The sequence below is a fragment of the Mytilus edulis genome, chromosome 3 (genome assembly GCF_963676685.1).
Source record: "Mytilus edulis chromosome 3, xbMytEdul2.2, whole genome shotgun sequence".
NCBI lineage: Eukaryota > Metazoa > Mollusca > Bivalvia > Mytilida > Mytilidae > Mytilus > Mytilus edulis.
The window spans coordinates 25,555,563-25,576,907 of record NC_092346.1 but is presented as its reverse complement, the minus strand read 5'-3'; the positions used below and the strand labels follow the sequence as shown (position 1 = coordinate 25,576,907).

General features: G+C 32.2%; 2 protein-coding genes across 3 annotated transcripts in view; one reads left to right on the top strand and one right to left on the bottom strand.

The window, feature by feature from the left end:
• Window positions 1–2,584: 2,584 nt before the first annotated feature.
• On the bottom strand, window positions 2,585–18,750 carry LOC139516062 (interferon-induced protein 44-like). Of its 2 annotated transcripts, none has more exons than XM_071305878.1 (7): window positions 18,654–18,750; window positions 6,842–7,371; window positions 6,188–6,246; window positions 5,487–5,684; window positions 4,977–5,123; window positions 4,273–4,444; window positions 2,585–2,928 (listed from the first exon to the last, which is right to left on the bottom strand). In XM_071305878.1, exons 2-7 carry the CDS (start codon window positions 7,359–7,361, stop codon window positions 2,615–2,617), a joined length of 1,410 nt encoding a protein of 469 aa, XP_071161979.1. In that variant the 5' UTR covers window positions 7,362–7,371; window positions 18,654–18,750; the 3' UTR covers window positions 2,585–2,614. The 2 variants fall into 2 exon arrangements, with proteins under 2 accessions (XP_071161979.1, XP_071161980.1); XM_071305879.1 differs by lacking the exon at window positions 18,654–18,750 and adding an exon at window positions 17,835–17,956.
• LOC139516063 (GRIP and coiled-coil domain-containing protein 2-like) overlaps window positions 18,655–21,345 on the top strand; it is a 15,304-nt gene continuing 12,613 nt past the window's right edge. The window contains exons 1-2 of the mRNA XM_071305881.1: window positions 18,655–18,778; window positions 20,968–21,024. Coding sequence (XP_071161982.1) covers window positions 18,689–18,778; window positions 20,968–21,024 — 147 coding nt within the window. The 5' untranslated portion in view covers window positions 18,655–18,688. The remainder of the gene's footprint in view (window positions 18,779–20,967; window positions 21,025–21,345) is intronic.

The window sequence follows — 21,345 nt, the reverse complement described above, 5'->3', positions numbered from 1 at the left end:
ATGCTTAGCAAAAACACATTTCAAAAACACACATTTCAAAACATACAATGCAAAAACACTTGCTGTGTACGCATAAAACAGTCATGTGTTTAAACAAAAACATATTTCATTTATAAAAACTTAAAAGTGTTTTAAAAGTGTGTCTGCTTCATAAACACTTAAAAGTGTTTTATATTAAACACTGAAGTGTTTTAGGTAAAACATCATAGTGGTATTAACAAAACAGGTGTGCTTTGAAGAAAAACATTAGTAATTAGTGTATAAAAAATTTTAAACGTTTTATATAAAACACGAGTGGTTTGAACTAAACACTTAAAAGTGTTTAAAAACTGTGTCTGATATGTGTTTTAAAAGTGTTTTATTTTGAAACACTTGTTTTTACAGTGTATTCGTGATCGTTTCCGCCTGCACAAGTTTAAGTTTGATTTGCGTCTTGTCATGACCATTAGTTTTATCTGAACAAATAAGAAATTAGATCTAGTCACATGTTGAATAACTTATGTGTTAAAAGTAGTATATGATGTGTCCCCGACATCCTTCGATATTCGATGTGTTGCCGACATCCTTTTTCCATTTTTAAAAAAATAAGACGTTTTTTTGGCCATAATGACGGATATTTGATGAGTAACAAGTATTTTCCCCGAGTACAATAAAGAATTTGGACATGTTCATCTGTTGATAAAGTAGGCGTTTCCTGATAATCAAGATGTTATTATGAACATTTTTGCCGATATCCTGCATGTTTGACCTAATTCCTAAAACTGGTATCGAAGTGTTTGCAAAATTGAGATAACCAATAATATTGAGGGAAAAAAATCCTACTTTATATAGTCTTTGGTGGACTATTTTGTATAATCATAACCCTCATATAACTGGCATTATAAGTAAAATTCTTACCTTGAAGCGACAAGATGGTGGTCCAATTTCAACCGCCGACACCCTGCGTGATGACGTAGATCCCCCCCCCCCCCCCCCCCCCCCCCGTTTGCTGTTGTATCCGTTATTGGTAACAAAAAAATCTAAAACAAAATTATTCCTCTTTTGCTGCTAAGCGATATCTGCAAATGCTACATAATTTCTTATACTTCTAAAATTCATTTGACTACTGTAAATCCTTAGAATAAAATTAAAAAACCAGTTGTTTTTTAATTGAAAAATATTTTCCTATTGATTAAAAAAAGACCTGGAGATTTAATGAATCATATCACACCCACTATAGAAATAAATTCACACTAGCTAAAAACATTTTTTTTTAAACAAAGAAAATAATTGCTTAATTTCTATGGCTTTTCACAAAAGAACTCGACAGTATGCATTGCAGCTCGGTTTACTTGCTAATACATTTTTACTCCATTTGCATGTGCTGCAGAAATGTTGCTACATAGAAATGGAACGAAAAAATTGGGAATCATCTTTTTTTATGTTTTATTCTCAATTGACACTTATTGTTTACGTTTTGACAATGGTACTTTCAAAGAATTATGAAAATATGATGTATTCCTGTTTAAAGGAGGACATTTGCATATGCATTGACCTTTTTTGTGAGATGTAAGTATGAAGGAGTATTATTTATCTATTTTGTCGACTCCTATATAATACTTATATCTATGAAAGGAAATTCCAATTCAATATCGGAGAACATCTGAATGACAAATCTGCTTGCATAATGTTAATTTTCACAATCAAGTTATGGTCATTATAGTTTGTACAAAGAAAGCATCCAACAAAATATATATATAAGAAAAGTGCAACTTCAATAAAGGGAGTCGGGTTAAACTACCAGGCAGAAAAAAATCCATGACACAATAGGTGAAAAATTTCAAATTGGAATTTCAAACAGGATGATAGCATCTTTATATTTCACTCAAAATCAGGAATAATGAAGGTTTTGTCTCTTTATAAAACTCATCAAAATTTACCTGGCTTATGATTTTGTATGTCTGACGCATGTTTCGTCTTAATATGACTCATCAGTAGCCTACCATCAACCCATTCGAAAGACAAAATCTATTAGAAAGTTGAAGAACATTGAAAATAAGAAATACATAAAGAATGTGCCAAATCTTGCTAAGGTATACATGAGGTAGAAAACCTATACGTTTCTAATAATTTAAGCATTTTATAAACAGCAAAATTATAGGGAACGACCATAATAGTGATATTTTATACAAATACAAAGAATGTGAACTACTGAGCTTGTTAAACCTTCGGGGAACTGCAGTGTTATGAATACAGTAGTTGAAAAGTCTTTGAAGAAATCTTGCATATCAACAAAAAAGTAGGTAATAAATCAACACTCACAAAACTGAAATAAAGATAAGCAAATGGCTTTCAAAATTATCATGTTATCTTTTAACTATTTGTTTTATGGAGTAAGAATTAGATTTTTTTTATTTGCAAGAGAAAAGCATGAATAAACAAAAACAAACATGTTCATCGGTAAATAATTGTAAAAGAAGTTTACTTTACCAGAAAAAACTGTAAATAAAAGCATTAACGTTCTTCACAGGATGATTTGAAAAATAAAATTGCCATAATAAGTAAAGTGAGTATATTAACCAAACTTTCTCAGTTAAATTTCATATTCAACTTTTCTTTACAGTTTTTTTTTTTATTATTCACGAATGTTCTCTTGTTTGAGCTTTCCCTCCTCCAACAAATCAAGATAATTGTACATATAGTCGTCAGCAAACCGTAACACTTGTTGCAATGTCATTAGAGCTAGAGTGCTGACATTATCATCAAGTTCCATCTCACTCTCGTAGTTTTTAAGTGGAAGTATATGAGCCCTTGGTAGCCCCATGATCTGTGACACCCGATCTACAACCTCCTGAATTATTGGACTATTAAACACTCTTGATACAGATTCCTCAGTTATTATAGGACATACTTTGTCTATCTTGGTCAATAGCACTACCTGTGGTACACCTGAAAAAAATGTTCATGTTTTCATTTACTTGTTATTAAATAAAATTGAGAATGGAAATGGGGAATGTGTCAAAGAGACAACAACCCGACCAAATAAAAAACAACAGCAGAGGGTCACCAACAGGTCTTCAATGTAGCGAGACATTCCCGCACCCGGAGGCGTCCTTCAGCTTTTTAGCCGCAATTGAGTTTTTACATACACCAATTGTCACTGATCTATAGCCAAGTGCATGTGATAACAAGCCAAAGACTTAAAATTGATAGATAGACCATAAAAATTCAGATGAAACTTGTCAGTCTGACATGTACACCTTACAACTATTTCTTCCATACACCAAATATAGTTGACCTATTGGTTATAGTATCTGAGATACTGACTTGGCAACGAAAACTTGATCGAGATGATCCATAACGGACATTTAGACCTTTCAAAGATCCCTTTAGGCGGATTCAGTGGGGCTCTGTGGTGCCCCCCCACCCCCATTTTCGTGGGAAACATTGGCTGATTATATAGGGAATCACTGAAGCATGACTGAAGCGCCCCCTCCCTTTTATGTCAGTCAGTGGTCCTCCCCTTATGAAAAGTTCTGGATCCGCCACTGATCCCATAGACTAAATATTGTAATCCTTTTAATCATTATACGTGAGTATTTCACATGACAAAAAAAAACTATAATTTGTTTTAAGCAGTTGCTGAACCATAAAAATTTAATCCCTTTGTCTCGCACATCCTGTCTAACCACAGCAATTAAATGATCTTGATGCTTTTTTTTCACAATGACACTTTAATACAAAGACAGTTAATTTATAAATGTTATCAGTAAAGCTATTTATGTTTATGCTTAAATTGTGTACACAAAACAATATTGAAAATGTTTTGCTATACACCATATTTTGTCCAAAAAAATTAACAAACTTCAAACTTATATGATGATGAACAGAAATTACTAAATCATTCTGGCATTTTTTTCTTATCATTTAACTTCTAAAATTATATGAAAGAGTTGTACTCCAAACCATTTATTGGATTCAATTCAGTTTGCTAAGATATTTCCCCTTAAAAGAGATAGGGGAACAATCGGATTCATATCTTTAATTTGTCTGTATTCCTTTGTACTTCTATAAAGTATTGCAATGGCCAACTGATCCTTTCAAAATAAACAAAAGGAGATATACACATCGTTTTTTTTTTTTGTTTTTTTTTTCGGGCATGGTGTTGGCAGATTGTCTTTTACTTATGACTTTTTATGTCTTTTATATTTTTGCCTCTTCAAAAGAAGATTAAGTGCCGGATTGTTGTGTCCATTTTACATATTTCTGCATGCTGTGGTCATTGAATCGTACCCTTTTGATTGAGTCTTGTCTGTAAGCTCTTAATCCTCTCAAGTACTTTTTCTGGTAAAACATCTACTGTACTACTGTCCATCACAAATGCTACACAATGTATCTTGTCGGACAATTGTGGACTAGTTATAAATCCAGGTATCTCGGGAGAAATTGGAAGTGATGGATTGAACTAAAAAAGATGTACATAAATGTTTAATCGAAGTTTGCGTCTTGCGTATTAAATTATAAGCCTGGTACCTTTGAGAACTATTGTTACATTATTAAATATAATAGAGTATTCCTGAGTGTCGCTAGAGGCCAACAAATGTTGATGTTTTTTGTTTCCCGGAAAAGAATTATTAGTTCAGTAGTCTTATACTATATCATTTGCCATCAATTTATATACCAATTAATCTTAACTGTCAAATCCTGTATTCCTGCACTCTTTGTTAATTATTATAAAAAAACAAGAATGTTAATATCAACAGAAAAAGCCTAGCGCAAAACCCGATGTTCCCCAATCAATTCAAAAATATTAATTATCAGAACATGATTTGCTATTCATGGTTACCGGATTGTTATCATAAATATCGTGATTTTTTCATCTTCTGTTGAGTAAGGAGTTTTTGGAGAAAGAATTGTATTTTTTGCCAGAATATCACTTATTGCCTTGCTGTTTTAAAAATTGTATTTGATCACTTCTCATTTTAAGTGAATACTACCTGATGTCTGTCTGGTAAATGGCCGTCTACGATGTAACTAATTTCATGTCCATCTATTCCTTGGTCAGCTTCTAGACCACGTGTATCATGAAGACGAAAATTCATTGGTTTTCCAGATGGTCCATTTCTTACTTGATATGTTCGGTACTAATATCAAATAAACACACAAAAAATACATATATATATATATATATATATCGAATGCAATACCAAAATATTGTTATGAAGAAATTTACCTTATCTTTATTCAATCTTAAATGATAAAATCTGGTCAACTATTTTTACTGAAAAATTGCTTACTTATAGAAAACGTGAAGCTAAGTTATAATCAGATATTAAGACTAATCAATGTATTAGTGAGGACGGTATTCCGTTGCGTCAAACTGTATAAATCGAAGACAATAAAAGGGATCGAGATCTCCGATATGTTACACAGTAAATACAATTTTGCATACGTGTGCTACAGTTTACTCGTGATAAACCTTAAAACCTTAACCATATAACACATACCACTGTTGTAAGACTATGTTCAGCGTTCCCGCTGCAGGCTTGACTAGTGATGTATCCCCGGAATATAGAGTTAACGGTGTTGAAAAAACTCGATTTCCCTGCTCCAACTTGACCAACGAGTAAAATTCTGGCCTGCTGAATTTTCAGTTCTTTCAATGGTTTGTAATGTTCAATATTCGCCTTCAACTCTTCTAAGAACTGTAGAAACAATCACATAACTTTTTTTTATAGAGGTATCCATTTACTTACGAATAATGTAAATTCAGAAATCATGGCGTGCATTTATTATTACGATTTTTTAAAAATTGACAGTCATGCGAGATTAATTATTGGATTTCTGGGGAAAAATGCAAACAGCGATATATATAAGATATACCAGAATGTCATTTCTTATTATTCCGATCTTCACCGAGTTGCATAATTCGCATTTATAATAAACTCATTATAATTTATGAATTTACAGTTATGTCATCGTGATTTAGAAAATTCGTTTCATTGTCATATGTTATTTGCAGATCAGCAAGAGACTTTTTAAAAATACTATTAATTCTGTGTTAAAATGATTTTGCTTAAGATGTTATTAAGATGGTGTATGGTATTTTCTATAAAAGAAAAACAAAGGATATGGAGTGTTTATCAGTGACACGTAATCAGTACATGCACAACAACAAAAAACGCAAAACGTATTGCTAGAACCTCACCTTAAGATTCCACTCAGGTGTTCTCCTCCATGGATTTTCCAAAGGAGCATTTGGAAGTTCTGAAAAATATTTCAACTGTATAATTTTTCATTTGTTTTAGTATTATTTTTAATATGCAATTTTAAACAGGTTAGATCATCTAAGCTATCCTATTGATCAACTCAATTTATATGTAAATATCATATCACGGTAAAACCATTGCGCTTCCTATTTCAGATTTTAAATATTGACAACTTTGCTTATCCACCTTTTCATCACTAAAACCTAATCATGTACATGTGGTTAACGTATTCTTACATCTGCTTTTTACATTTTCTTGAAAATGGTAAAAGAAATCAATTATATGAATATAGATCTAAGTCAGTTACAGTTTTATTTTTTATCTAGTTTTATGGCATGATATTATACTGTTAGTCTAAAACAAGAAGATTTGGTATGAGTGCAAATGAGACTTATATTTAATATGCCTTCTATAGGAGGTCCATGGATGCAATTCATGCATTTGTTATTTGTATTCTGAGAAAATTTTGAGAAGTCTTGATTGTGCTTAACCGGAAATCGTTTCTCTGGATTTTTAAATGCATTAGTTAAGGGAAACAATTTGATATATTTTAGTTCAAGACCAGTAATTTAATGACAACACATCTTACTTACCTTCTACCATGTACACTTCAAGATCAGTAACTTTCAGATTCCCATTACAAATTGAATTGGAATTTTCTCCTTTCATGGTATATGAAGCACCAAAGTTTGTAGAACCGTTTAAAGGAAAGCAGGTACCATCATGAGTTACAGTCCCATTAAATGTATAAAAGTCATGTCCACTACCATATGTTGGACCATAGTTTGGGTTGTCGTACATAGCATTTCCTGCTACAGTGACAGGAAATTGGACTGGTTTGGCTGTTCCATTTTGGTACAATCTAAACAAAAATGCCTTATTGTCTATTGAATAAGCGCCTGTACTTCTCCAAGCTACAGATGTGTAACCTCCATAAACTGAACCACTGGTATTATACAACACTGTAACGGTTGCACCTTTATTGTTGCACTTGGAATGGAATGTTGTGGCAACACAACCATCTCTTGATGCTTTGAACAACAATGTGTACTTTTGTCGCCCTCCGATCCATTCTGATATTTGTTTCTGGTCAACTTTGTTTATTTCTGGCATTGCGATTAAGCTAAACAAATAACCAAAAAAGTGCTTTCAAACCACATTATTTCAAATTCTATATTGCATTTTGATTGGGCAGTTTACTTTTGTTTTAGTGTAAAAGATACCTTAGTATGATACTGTGATAAAATTGAAATTTAATTTCAATGACACTAGTAGTTAGAAAATAATGTCCCCTTATTCTGTATTTATGGCACCCTCAACGGAGTTGGGGTGACATATTGTTATTCTACGTTTCTTTTTTTTCTTATTTTTATTATTCTTCCACACATTTTGTCCATCGTGTTTCTAAGAATCGAGTGATCCAATAATGTTGGAACTATAAGATAATGAGGACCCCCATGTGAAGTTGTGCATCTGACTCTGGAATTTTTTCAAATGGCCGCCGTTTCCATGGAAACTGCAAAAAAGTGAAAAATTTTCAAAATTCTAAATCTTTCATTATAAGACCTAGCTGGATGAAACTTTATGGAAATGTTCTTGGTATGCCTAGATGTCAAGACAATATTTATAAATTCAAAAATGGCCGCCATTGTCATGGAAACAGGGCAAATGTTTAACATTGAGCCTATGGACAAATACATAAAAGCTGCATTTTCTTTAAGAATAATGCATAGAGATCAATGAAACTGTATTGATATATAACATGACATATGGCAATGAGATGCCTGCTTTTAGAATTTTGGAATTATCTACTGTAACAAAGGAAACAGTAGAAATATAAAAAAAAATTTTAAAATTCAAAATGCTGCAAACTAGATGAAACTTTACAGAAATGATAACTGGCATGGGCAGAATTGCATTTTGGAGTTAGACATTTCAAAATGGCCGCCGTAACCATGGAAATGACTAAAATGTCAAAACTTTCAAAATGCTCCAAACTTAATAAAACTTTACAAAAATCATAATTTCCATGTGTAGATACGCTCTTTGACTTTGGAAATTTCAAAATGGCTACCTTTTTCCTGGCAATGGGGGGACGAGGGTGCCATCCGTTATTGCTAGCAATTACAAATCTAGTTGTACTTGTGTTTATTTTCTTCCTGCCACTTTTGACCGGTGGCTCGGTAATTGTGTATCCAGGGTTTTATGGACTTCCCCCTTTTTTATTTCTTTATTCCAAACATGTGGAACTGTTATGACGAGTGGATGTTAAACGTCCTGAATCGCATTTTAGTGACGTGCTAGATTACAACAGTCATCAGGAAGACATGACATACGTATATTAGATTACAACAGCATTCCAAATTTGGAATAAGTATCGTAAAATAAAAATCTTGCCTAAAGGTTTTCAAGTATTTCTTGATTCTTTTTAGAAACGCTAATGAAGAATTAACTTTCTTGATAGTAACATAAACGGTGCCAATTTTTCCAGATGCGCATTACGACAATCAACGTTTTTTGATAACATAGTGGATATGATCATACCAGAGTGAAATCAACTAAAACAGCAAGAACCTTTTCACATGCGACTTTCATTAATATTTTGATCATTATAATAATCATTATGATCAAAATATTAATAATATAACATATATCTATAACGTTTCATCGCACATGACGGACAGTTTCTGCTTTGAATCTATACACATTGTCTTGTTTTTGTTATTGACACACTTACATACCTGTGGTTTTTTTATCGCACCAAAAACAAATATTTTCTCAAAAAGTATCAAAAGAGTGGCGAAAATTACTAAATGGACAGTCAAACTCGAAAACAAATTGACAACGGCACGGCAAGAAACGAAAAACAACTAAATGACAAGCACCAATACACAAAACACACGTCAATATAGAAAACCAAAAGCTGGGCAAAACGAACCACATCTAAAACCGGGTGTGATCTCGAGTTCTCTGTAAGTGTTTGACTTATATGCCTTTTTTTCTAATCACAGGCAAAGTGCAATCATCAGCAAAAGGGTCAGTATTGTGATAAGGATTATATAAAGCCTAATTATAAAATTTAAAATGAATATATAAAGTAATTACTGATAATAACACACAACAGCTTATACTTGTAAAAGTAAATAGACTTTTCTTAGATTTAGAATGAAAATGTGACATTTATTAAAACTAAAATAAAATTTGACGACTTTTATCAAAAGCTTCGCACGGATATTATCTAGCTAATGCACATGCACTTGTCTCAAAAAAAAAATTTCCTAGTGTTATATCAAGGTATGTAGGGAAAAAATTCTGAGACAAGTGCCTGTGAGCTACTGTAACGGAAATTCTAATGCAGTCATTTTGTAGCAATGGTAATGATTGGATGACAACCAGCGATAAAATTCTATTTATCTGTAACTATTGGAAGCTGACATTTTAAATTGCGGAATATATTGACATGGTAATAATAAATTAAAAAGAATTCAAACAAGAAATTCACCAAACAGAAAATATTTTTATCTAATTCAATTACAATCTGAGGCGAACAAACAGTCTGAAACGCTAAAAAAGTTAACACAAATCTCAATGAAAAGTTAAATTGAAATGTCAGTCTTGACTAATGAGATTTTTTTCTGGTAGATTTTTGTGAATTGAATCACTGGTGTTTACATTTAACAACTGGACGTCCATCTATTACCTTGTTTATCAGTTTCCAAAGATTAAATAATTTTTCGTAGGCAAAGTTTCAAATTCAATTTACAGTTCTGCGGCATTTTCGCAAAAAATCTTAAAGAGTAAAAAAGTTCGTTAGTCATACACATTTAATTAAGTATGACTTACGATAATTTTAATCGTCAGATTTTTTGTAAAAATAATCCCTTTCTCGTTATTTGCGATGTATTGTTATTTGGATAAAATCCAATAAAAACTAATTTTTGAAGTAGATTAAGTTTTATTTTCGCTAATACTATATTAATTGAACATTTGCGGATTACAGTTATTAAAAATTGCCATGCAAAACCTGTCAGCAACTACATGAATTTGACCAAATGAAATAGAGGCTCTAAAAAGTCTTTGTGACTCACAACGGTCTATATGAAAAATAACACTACAAAAGTGTAGGCGAGAATAGAACTCGTGACAAAAATCTCTGTTTTAAATGATCTTGTTAAGCTGATCATTTATAAAAAAAAGATGATGTGGTATGATTGCCAATGAGACAACTATCCACAAAAGACCAAAATGACACAGACATTAACAACTATAGGTCACCGTACGGCCTTCAACAATGAGCAAAGCCCATACCGCATAGTCAGCTATAATAGGCCCCGATAAGACAATGTAAAACAATTCAAACGAGAAAACTAACGGCCTTATTTATGTAAAAAAAAATGAACGAAAAACAAATATGTAACACATAAACAAACGACAACCACTAAATTATAGGCTCCTGACTTACATAAATAATGTGGCGGGGTTAAACATGTTAGCGGGATCCTAACCCTCCCAATCCCCCTAACCTGGGACAGTGGTATAACAGTACAACATAAGAACGAACTATAAAAATCAGTTGAAAAAAGGCTTAACTCATCAGATGGACAAAAATACATTTAGTCCATTTAGTTTCTCTCTATCTATAATAATTTTTGCTCAAAACATAAAAGAGAGTAAAAACAAAAAGGACTCCTAAAAAGAGGAGCAAGATTTGACTTATTAGTAGATCTTATCATATAAGACATAAATTAACAGAGAATAAAGGCTTTTTTCTCCTGGAGAAGAATCCCAATTTGAAAAAAAACATGGCTTAAAATTATTCCCAAAAAGACAACTTTTTTTTCCCAAACAGTGCAGTCTCAGTAGTAATAGTGCATGAATTCAAAGTGAAAAACACTCATTTTAACATTTTTCATGCTTAAAATGACTATATGTGCAGATTTGAGGGTCTATTTATGTATCATCACTGACAATAAGGGCTCTTATTTTAAATGAGTGTTTATCCCTTGAAAGGGGGTCTGCAAATTGAAGTTCCAATCAAATTCATGGTTTATTATAAATTTCTCAATTTGATAAAAATTACGCATATTTTCCCAATATAAAAGTGTAAAGGTAGTTTTGAAAAAAGCCAACAATATCACTGTTCTTTCTCTCCCCAAAATATTTTGGTAAAAGTCGTCATTTAAGGGCCATAACTCCAATAATAGTCATCGGACAATTTCTATCATAATTGAATTAAGTGTAAATTTTGTCTTGCTGATCATTTTTGCCTAAATTAAGTTTATATCTATCTATTATAATTTTTAAGATATTGGGCAAAATGCAAAACATTCGTCATCAAAGGGTCATAACTCTAATAAGGAGTCCACGATTTCAACCATAAGACTTATTTGTAGAACATGTCTAGCTGATTCATTTTTTTGCAATTTAAAGTTTCTCTCTTACTATGTTATCATTTTAAAATAAAAGGCAAAACTGAAAAAAATATGATAACATTTGCCATTTAAGATCAATAAGTCCTATAAGAAATCAATATGTTTGGCCATGTCGGACATCTTGGTTGGCGGGCAGGATAATCGGACACATTTTAAAAATAGATACCTAAATGATGGTTGTGGCAAACTTTGGTTAAATTTGTTCCAATATTTTTTTGGTTAACAGCCGACGACGACATCGACGGACGCCAAGTGATGAGAAAATCTCACCTGGACCTTTGGCAAAGAGAGCTTAAAAGTAGTAACATAAGGATTGAATACTAACATGTGCAACAGCAAAAATAAATCATATATTTAAGTAGCGCTTTCTACATATTTATAGTGAAACTGAAATAGTGGTTATTGCTGATTGTTTTCGAAAACCGAGTGATTTAGAATGTATTCTAACCTTTCGATTCACATTGTTTTCCATCAGAGTTCAAAACTTTACTGTATTCATCCATTTTACGTACGTAATTATACCATATACATAAACATATACTATACGATGTAGGCATATGAATATTCAATAGAAATATACTCACATTGATCATGATTAGAACAGAACTCAGAAAAAAAACAACAATCGATACCCTCCCTTTAATATAAAGTATAATGTGACTTTGTCTGAAATGTCAGAAAAACATATGGGTCGTCTTTATCTTAAATAAAATGGTATTAAGAACAGTATTTTGATGTATGGTGTTTGATACATGTTCGTAAGACACGCCAATCTTACATCAAAATGGGTTTTTTAACGCAAGTACAAATATGCAAGCAGGTCGTGTAAAAATCGATCTAACGGTTTTTAAGAGTTCTACATGGCACTGCACCCCATAATATATAATGAAAATGAATAAAAGTTTATGCTATGGGAGTTTCATACGAAACTCTCCTTTTTGTCGAGCCTTCGACTTTAGTCGAAAAAGCGAGACTAAGCGATCCTACATTCCGTCGTCGTCGGCGTCGTCGGCGGCGTCAACAAATATTCACTCTGTGGTTAAAGTTTTTGAAATTTTAATAACTTTCTTAAACTATACTGGATTTCTACCAAACTTTGACAGAAGCTTGTTTATGATCATAAGGTAGTATCCAAAAGTAAATTTTGTAAAAATAAAATTCCATTTTTTCCGTATTTTACTATAAATGGACTTAGTTTTTTCTGCGAGGAAACAAAACATTCACTCTGTAGTTAAAGTTTTTAGAATTTTAATAACTTTCTCAAACTATCCTGGGTTTGTACTAAACTTGCACAGAAGCTTGTTTATGATCATAAGATAATATCCAGAAGTAAATTTTGAAAAAATAAAATTCCATTTTTTCCATATTTTACTTATAAATGGACTTAGTTTTTTCTGCGGAGAAACATTACATTCACTCTGTGGTTAAAGTTTTTAGAACTTTCTTAAACTATCCTGGGTTTGTACCAAATTTGGACAGAAGCTTGTTTATGATCATAAGATAGTATCCAGAAGTAAATTTTGTAAATAAATAAATCCATTTTTTCCATATTTTACTTTTAAATGGACTTAGTTTTTCTCCAGGGAACCATTACATTCACTCTGTGGTTAAAGTTTTAAAAATTTTAATAACTTTCTTAAACTATCCTGGGTTTGTACCAAACTTGGACAGAAGCTTATTTATGATCATAATATTGTATCCAGAAGTAAAATTTGTAAAAAGATTACTCAGTTTTTTCTGTAATTTACTTTTAAATGGACTTAGATTTTCTTGCAATCATAAAATAGTACATGTAACAAGAGGAATATTTTTATTGATTTTTTCCCTCATTGTTGTTGAGTCTGCAATTTACAGCAAAAATAGGCGAGACACTGGGTTCCGCGGAACCCTTACAAATTTTTTGTGTACCATTTCTCATTTTTCTGGATAAAATACAGATATTACATGTTTTAATGATAAAGACAATTAACATTTAATACCAAATATGAGTTTCGTCTGAACATGCACTCATATACTAGAGGAGGGCTGAACAATTCATTTAAACCACCTGTCGAAGCAAGGCCTGGTCGGAGTCAACAATAATTGATCTTGCAAAAATAAAAAATAAATAAATAAAATTTGTAAGGTTTCCGCGGAACCCAGTGTCTCGCCTACTTTTGCTATTAATCACACCCTCAACAAAAATGATGAAAAAAATCAATAAAATTATTCCTCTCGATACTATCTTTTGACTGTCAGAAGCTTCTGTCTAAGTTTGGTAAAAATCCAGGCTAGTTTAAGAATCTTAAAAATGTTTTAAAAACTTTAACTGCAGACTGTATGTAATGTTAACTGGAAGAAAAACTAAGTCCATTTATAAGTAAAATACGTAAGAAATAGAATTTTTTTTTTCAAAATTTACTAATGGATACTATCTTCTGATCATAAACAAGCTTCTGGCCAAGTTTCGTACAATTCTGGGATAGTTTAAGAAAGTTATTAAAATTTGAAAAAAAGTTTAATCACATCTAGTGAATGTAATGGTTCCTGGTAGAAAAACTAAGTCCATTTATAAGTAAAATACAGAAAAAATGGAATTCTATTTTTACAAAATTTACTCCTGGATACTATCTTTTGAACATAAACAAGCTTCTGTCCAAGTTTAATAGAAATCCAGGATATTTCAAGAAAGTTATTAAAATTTCAAAAACTTTAACCACAGAGTGAATGTTTGTGGACGCCGCCGACGACACCGACGCCGACGGAATCTAGGATTGCTATGTCTCGCTTTTTCGACTAAAGTCGAAGGCTCGACAAAAAAACAACAACAAAAAATTGAATGATCTTCGAAAACTCTTGTAGTACAACTGTTTAAATCTTGGCCATACTCACAGCGGTTTCAAGGGTTGATACTTGCCATTACTGATTAAAAACCTTATTTTGACCTCTAGAAGTCTATATTTGTTTTCTTGTGTTGTAACCTTGCTGTTTTAATTTATTTAGATATAAACCCGCTGAAGGTTTATGCATCTGTTTTAAGTCAGGAGCCTGTTGTTCTCGGAAAGGGGGGGGGGGCTACTTCAATACTTAATTGATAAGGGGTGCCGCTGGTGTTCTGTTATCCCATCCTTTTGATATAATTTAGACTTTATGAATGTAAACTTTTCATATATTGCGGAGGTACAAAAGTAACCTTTCCAATATTGTTTGGGTTTCATGTGATGTGTAAGGGTCTGGAATGTAAGAGTGGAATACCAGAGTTCCAAAAATGAAAAAAAAATGGTTGATAAAATCAGCCGGGAAAACCAAGAAATATGACAGACGAAGAAGTTATGGGAACTTTATTGGTCTAATCATATATTTCTGATAGTTTTTCCCGACTTATTCACATATTTACAAGCTTGAATTTAAAAGGTGACCTATTCCAGTGGCACGTCCTATCACCTTGCAGATAGGAAGTGGACCGCCCGAGCCGGTTCCACTACGAGTTGTCTAGTTTAGGGGCCACCCAACCCCACTCTCCCTATTTTTAAAATCCTGGATCCACATCCAATTTTTCTTCTCTTAGAAAACCGATCTGAAAACATTTGCAACTAACTTACAGATGAAGCATATCATGCGGGTAGGGGCGGGCTATGCAAATACAGCTTTTAAATGATTGGCAAATTTTCAATATTGTATTTTTTGGAAAGCACAGCAAACAAAACATACATTTACACAGTGATGACTGCTGTACCCATATTTTGACTATTTTACCTATTATGTCTGTTTGTTCACACATCGTTGTAAATATAACGGAATTTGATGCCACTGGCATACACGTGAGAGGTTTAGCGCTATAAAACCAGATTCAATCCACCATTTTCTACATTTGAAAATGCCTGTATCAAGTCAGGAATATGACAGTTGTTGGCAATTCGTTTTATGTGTTTTATCATTTGATTTTGCCATTTGATTAGGGACTTTCCGTTTTGAATTTTCCTCGGAATTCAGTATTTTTGTGATTTTACATTTTACAGTTATGCACAATGACATCGTCGTACAATTAAACATAGAAAGCAGAATTCATTACTAAAAAAAGCATACACAAAAAGTATAAGACTAAAAACGATGAACAGAATATACTGTGACGGGCACATATTATATATATATATGAATTGTCAAGCTGTGACAATGTAAACATATTTGTGACCGTTCAACCCTCCTCCTAATGTTGGACAGTGTAGTAACACAGCACAGAAGAACAATCTCACGAATCTGTAAAAGATCTATTTGTCAAATCGGTACAAAGCATACCCCTTAATGCATTCTACTTTTAACCTTACTGCTTCATTGCAAGCAACTTGCTTTCAAGTGTAACGTTATATATGGGCGTTTTTCAATAAAAGCGCAACTTTCGGACCTAAAAATATAGAAAATCAACTTGTCTAAAATTTAATTTCAAGAGTTATTTTGAATACCTCTATTATAGACCTGTAAACAAAAAGTGCAATCTTAATTACCTTAAAATGATATTATTTTCATAATTTGTGCTTTGTCCCCTACGAAACTGCTTCTAAACACACATATTTTTGCAATTTTAAATGTTGCCTATTGACATTCCAGTTTGTTTACTTTATATACTAGAAAAATCTCATTTTTTCTGAATTGGAGAACCATATTTTATCGATAAAGATTAGACAGTACTTCACATATGAAGGTACAACTCATGTTACGTAGTAGACATTTTGATGCGTTTCGTAGTTGACAAAACCGTTTCGTAGTGGACAAAAAGTTTCGTAGTTGACATCAACCCTATTCTATGTTAATAAAAACATAATAAAAATTACATGAAACTAAGCCTTGTTATTTGTTTTGCACGAATATAATTGAAAAAAGAGTAAAAAAAAGACTGCATGCGGTAGTGGTAGTATCCACTACGAAACGTTTTTCTTCCATACTTGTTTCGTAGGGGACCGTTTCGTAAGGGACATATTCACATGTTTTATTTTTTCCCCACAATCCCTATATTGCAATAGTAACAAGACTGATTGTATTCATCAAAGCATGGATTAAGCTGCATATACACTGATATTTTTTTCATAATTTTAAAACCAGATACTGAAGGAGATTTGACCCGTTTCGTTGTGGACATTAACAAAAATACGGTATCACTCTGGTCCATTTGATGTGCTCAATTTTTCTTAGCAACAATTTAATTGCCGTTTTAAACAAGAATGTGTCCAAAGTACACGGATGCCCCACTCGAACTATCATTTTCCATGTTCAACGGACCGTGAAAATAGGTAAAAAATATAATTAGGCATTAAAATTAGAAAGATCATATTATAGGGAACTTTTGTACTAAGTTTCAAGTTGATTGGACTTCAACTTCATCAAAAACTACCTTGACCAAAAACTTTAACCTGAAACTCGCACTTTCATTTTCTATGTTCAGTGGACCTTGAAATTGGGGTCAAAAGTTTAATTTGTCTTTAAAATTAGAAAGATCATATCATAAGGAACATATGTACTAAGTTTCAAGTTGATTGGACTTCAGCTTCATCAAAAACTACCTTGACCAAAAACTTTAACTTGAAGCGGGACAGACGCACGGACATACGAACGGACGCACAGACCAGAAAACATAATGCCCCTCTACTATCGTAGGTGGGGCAGAAACAATCACTTCTTTTGTAAGACCCTAATGTTTATATCTCTTGCAAACAAAAATTACATTGATTCTATAAAACTGTTTATTAGCAAATTTTAATGACTGCGTTTCGTAGTGGACATTTTGTCAGGGACACACCTTCTGAAATTAAAAATCCTATGTTAAAAGCTGTTTATTAAAATATGTTGGCTCTAAACATACTTATTACGAATTATTAAAGAACTTATATTATTATAAGTAAAAATAACATTTAATTCTACATTTTTTTACAATATTTTAGAGTATGAATGTTGAACAGGCGGTCTAGGGACATGCCATTTTGGTTGTTTTGGACCATTCAGGAATCAATATCTTATCAATCCCTCTAAAAAATAAACTGTTTCTTTGCTTAAAAATATTAAATCTAGTTCTATGTACTGACTGCACAAAAAAATACTTGCAAAGATCAAACACATTTTTTTAAAAGTGGCTAGGACAAGAAAGTACGTTTTTATTGAAAAAAAAACATATATATGCTCTCACCTCTGACACCTCGCATAATCTGTTTTAAATATCTATATAACTATTCAGAATATTTTTTCTATGCCGAAACCTTTCTTATGCACAAAGATGTTCCCACTTCACATATTATAATTAAATTGTTACGTTTCACATGTTCAAAGTTCATCACTAAATAATGGCGAAATGACCTATTAAAATATGTAAAGAATGTGATGTCTACCTCTAAATATCATATAAAGTATAAATGGGCCATTCCAGTTAATTTCTGACAGGTGGGGGTGGATGGGGAGATTTTTTTTCATACCTATCAGAAAAAAGCATCATGAAAAACTACCTATCAGATCTATAAATTAAGACCTATCAGATGTTGAGTTTCTGTTCATATTGGGTGGATGGGCTTTCATGGGAAAAATTGACCTATCAGAATTTTTTACTGCAAGGATTGTACCCATCAGAATTTTAAATACAATACCAGATAATGCATGATACGAAACTGTCTACATTCCAAAGCACCCCTAAGATCTGAAATAGGTATTTTTTGTAACCCCTAAGATGTAATTATTTTTGATAATTTACTGCTGCAAGACCCTCAGAATTTTTTGCGTATAAGTGTACGTGTCAGATGAAAAACCCAAAAATTTCACCCCTAAGATGTATAAATTTTACACCCCTCAGAAAGGACCATCCATCCCCCTTTATCAGATATTAACTGGAATGGCCCAATGTGCATATCCTTATTTATGATTTAAATTGACTTTGAATCAATGATAATCAATGCAAGCTTCATTGCTAGCTGATCAGTTACATAAATACATATTAGACATGATATTAAGTACTTACATTTTACACGGGATAGTATTTTAAAAAATAATGCAATGATTGATATTTCTAAACCGAAAGAACAATTCTACTTCCGGTTTCATTTTCAGAAAGTCAACATTGATTACAGTCATATAAATAACCAGGTTTGTAGAAAATATTATGATAGTTAAAACTTAATCATTGTTCAAACGATAGAAGTTATGAAATAGATGTAGCATAAGTAAATGAAAACATCAAAATCGTCGCATATTCCACATGAATTCCTCTAAGCCGGCCCACGGTGGCATGATAGACTGATGGAGTGCACTAGTAGTACACTGTCACATGATTGTGTGTTTGCTAGAAAATAGTTAATATTTCGTTTAAATTATTTCTCGGGGTCTGATAAGACCACCGTCTATATTATGTTCAATGTCATAAATTAAAAATCTATAAATATCATAGATGTATTTTATTTTTAAGAGAGTCACTCACTTGGGGTCACTATACTGATCTATACTGTATATGAGTTATATATATAGTAAAAGTATTCAATTCTTCAAATCAAATAATGATCCCTGTAGGCATTTGACCTGAATAATTATTTTTGAAACTGAAGCTTCGAATGAAGCCAACAAGTATTTATCCTATTTAACGATATAGATATTGAAGGTTACACTGAAGTAAAATATGAACAAAAGTAGATGTTTGGCATATGTATCAACATGTTCTGTTTCAAGCTATTCGGTAAATTAAAGATAAATAGTATGATATCATTAGGCTTTTTTTCAAAATCGTCATGAAGATGTGTGTTTTCAAAGAAATCAACTAACTATACGTCATCACCTTTCCCAGATTTATTTATTTGTTCAAGTAGAGTAGGCTTCAATAGAAAGTGAGCTGTTAAGTGATTAGAAGTCTCACAACAAGAGTTTATACGGTGATCTGGAAGGAGCTTATAGAAAAGAGAGTAATGGCGTAAAAAGTTGAGAGCAAAAAAATAGACAAAATAAAGACTAGACAATAATTGGGTGCTGAAGTATATAAAAGAAAGGTGTGAAGATCCCACCAATCCGGAACCCTATATAAGATGTAATATGTATTCTTACTGACCTGACATAGTATTGAAAGTTCAAGGGTTTTTTGTGAGTGATGCTGTTACTTTAGCTTCATATGCCACCAGTTTAACTAAAGTATAGCACTCTGGTTTTGCTATACTCCATATGAGCTCTATAAAGAGTTCTTTATCTCAATTAGACTGGAATGCCACTTTCTGTGAAATTTGTAGCCTTATTTCAAGGACATAGGTCATTTCTAATAGTCCAGACACCCAAAGTCCTGCCAAATTTCATGGTTTTGCCAACGTTATGCATCTAGACTGAGAAACACTACAAATCAGTTTGAAACAGTTGGTAGGACGAGCTTTCACAGTAAACCTAGCAACTATATATATATATATATATATATATATATATATATATATATATATATATAATATTCGTTTCCTTAACACGATCATGGTTTATATCTGTAGACAATCAAGAGGGATAACTCAAAAACAACGTCAGAAATCAGATTTTATTATCTGACGGACTTTCTGAGGGGGCAAATACAACACTTCAGAAGAAGTCTCTACTGATTTCCAACAGTTAGATTTTGCTATACATATTTCATATTTGTATTTCAACAACAAAATACCAATTTATAAATTTGTACTTTTAAAATGGCAAATCCAATACTACTGCAAAGCTTTACAAGAGATCGATTGGCATCAATGAAAAAATAAAATCAGCTGTAACCAAAACTGTCGCTTAATCTGGGATTATGGAATACAATGATAATGTAATGGACTCGTTTAAAGACATACAAAACTTTCTATATCGTTCTTTTACCCCCCTTTTGTTTGTATATCGATTGTGTGTACAAGCCAATTCCTGAGGCGACCTTGGACGATGTCTTCAAACCTAGAGAGAAACTATGGTTCGAAACAGATAAACACCTGATTGGCAACTTTTCGATACCCTTTCTATTCAAATAGTAGTATGCTTACGTAAATGAGAATAAGTGATCAGATACACTTAAAAAATCGGACTTTTGAAAGAAGAATAAAGTGAAGATGTTTTACAAAATTACAATATCGATGCATCAGTTTTCGTCTGAAGCATAATGCAATATGTTTTTAAAAACATTGACTGGTTAAGCATCAAAGGAATCAATCAGGAGACCACTCCGCTAAGATAATGACTTTTATGGACGTCCTTCTCTTCGATGTGGTCTACATGTGTTGAACAGGCATTCATATGTATCTTTAGAAGTAAACTTTTTTATGTGTAAATTATTTTTTTTTCTGTAGATTATGGCTAGTAGAAAGATGGGCAACGAGATGATTAAACCAACCGAAGAAAATCAGGTTTGTAGTGAATATAGTTACATACATATGGAATGTTGCATGGTGGTATATATTCCGATGTGAATGTATGAGGACCATATCAATGATTGGTTTTTGCATTGTTTCATAAATTTCACTTTAAAAATTGGATTTTTTGGTGGTATAAATGAAATTTAATTTGTTATAAATAAAACAAGTGTGGACAGGTGGACACAGATGAGTGTGGTAAGTGTGTTTGGATGTTTGACAGTGTTTTAAATAACAAAAGGAGCTCTATGTTTTCCTATATGGTGTTATTAACTGTGTTGTCTAAGACACTTATTGCATTAATTACCAAATAAT

Excerpts from the sequence above, each read along its gene's own strand:
- LOC139516062 (XM_071305878.1), bottom strand. The coding sequence starts at position 7,361 with ATGCCAGAAATAAACAAAGTTGACCAGAAACAAATATCAGAATGGATC. Across the intron at positions 5,124-5,486 it reads AACATAGTCTTACAACAGTG|TACCGAACATATCAAGTAAG; the intron begins GTATGTGTTATA and ends ATTTGATATTAG. Across the intron at positions 4,445-4,976 it reads ATTTACCAGACAGACATCAG|TTCAATCCATCACTTCCAAT; the intron begins GTAGTATTCACT and ends CATCTTTTTTAG.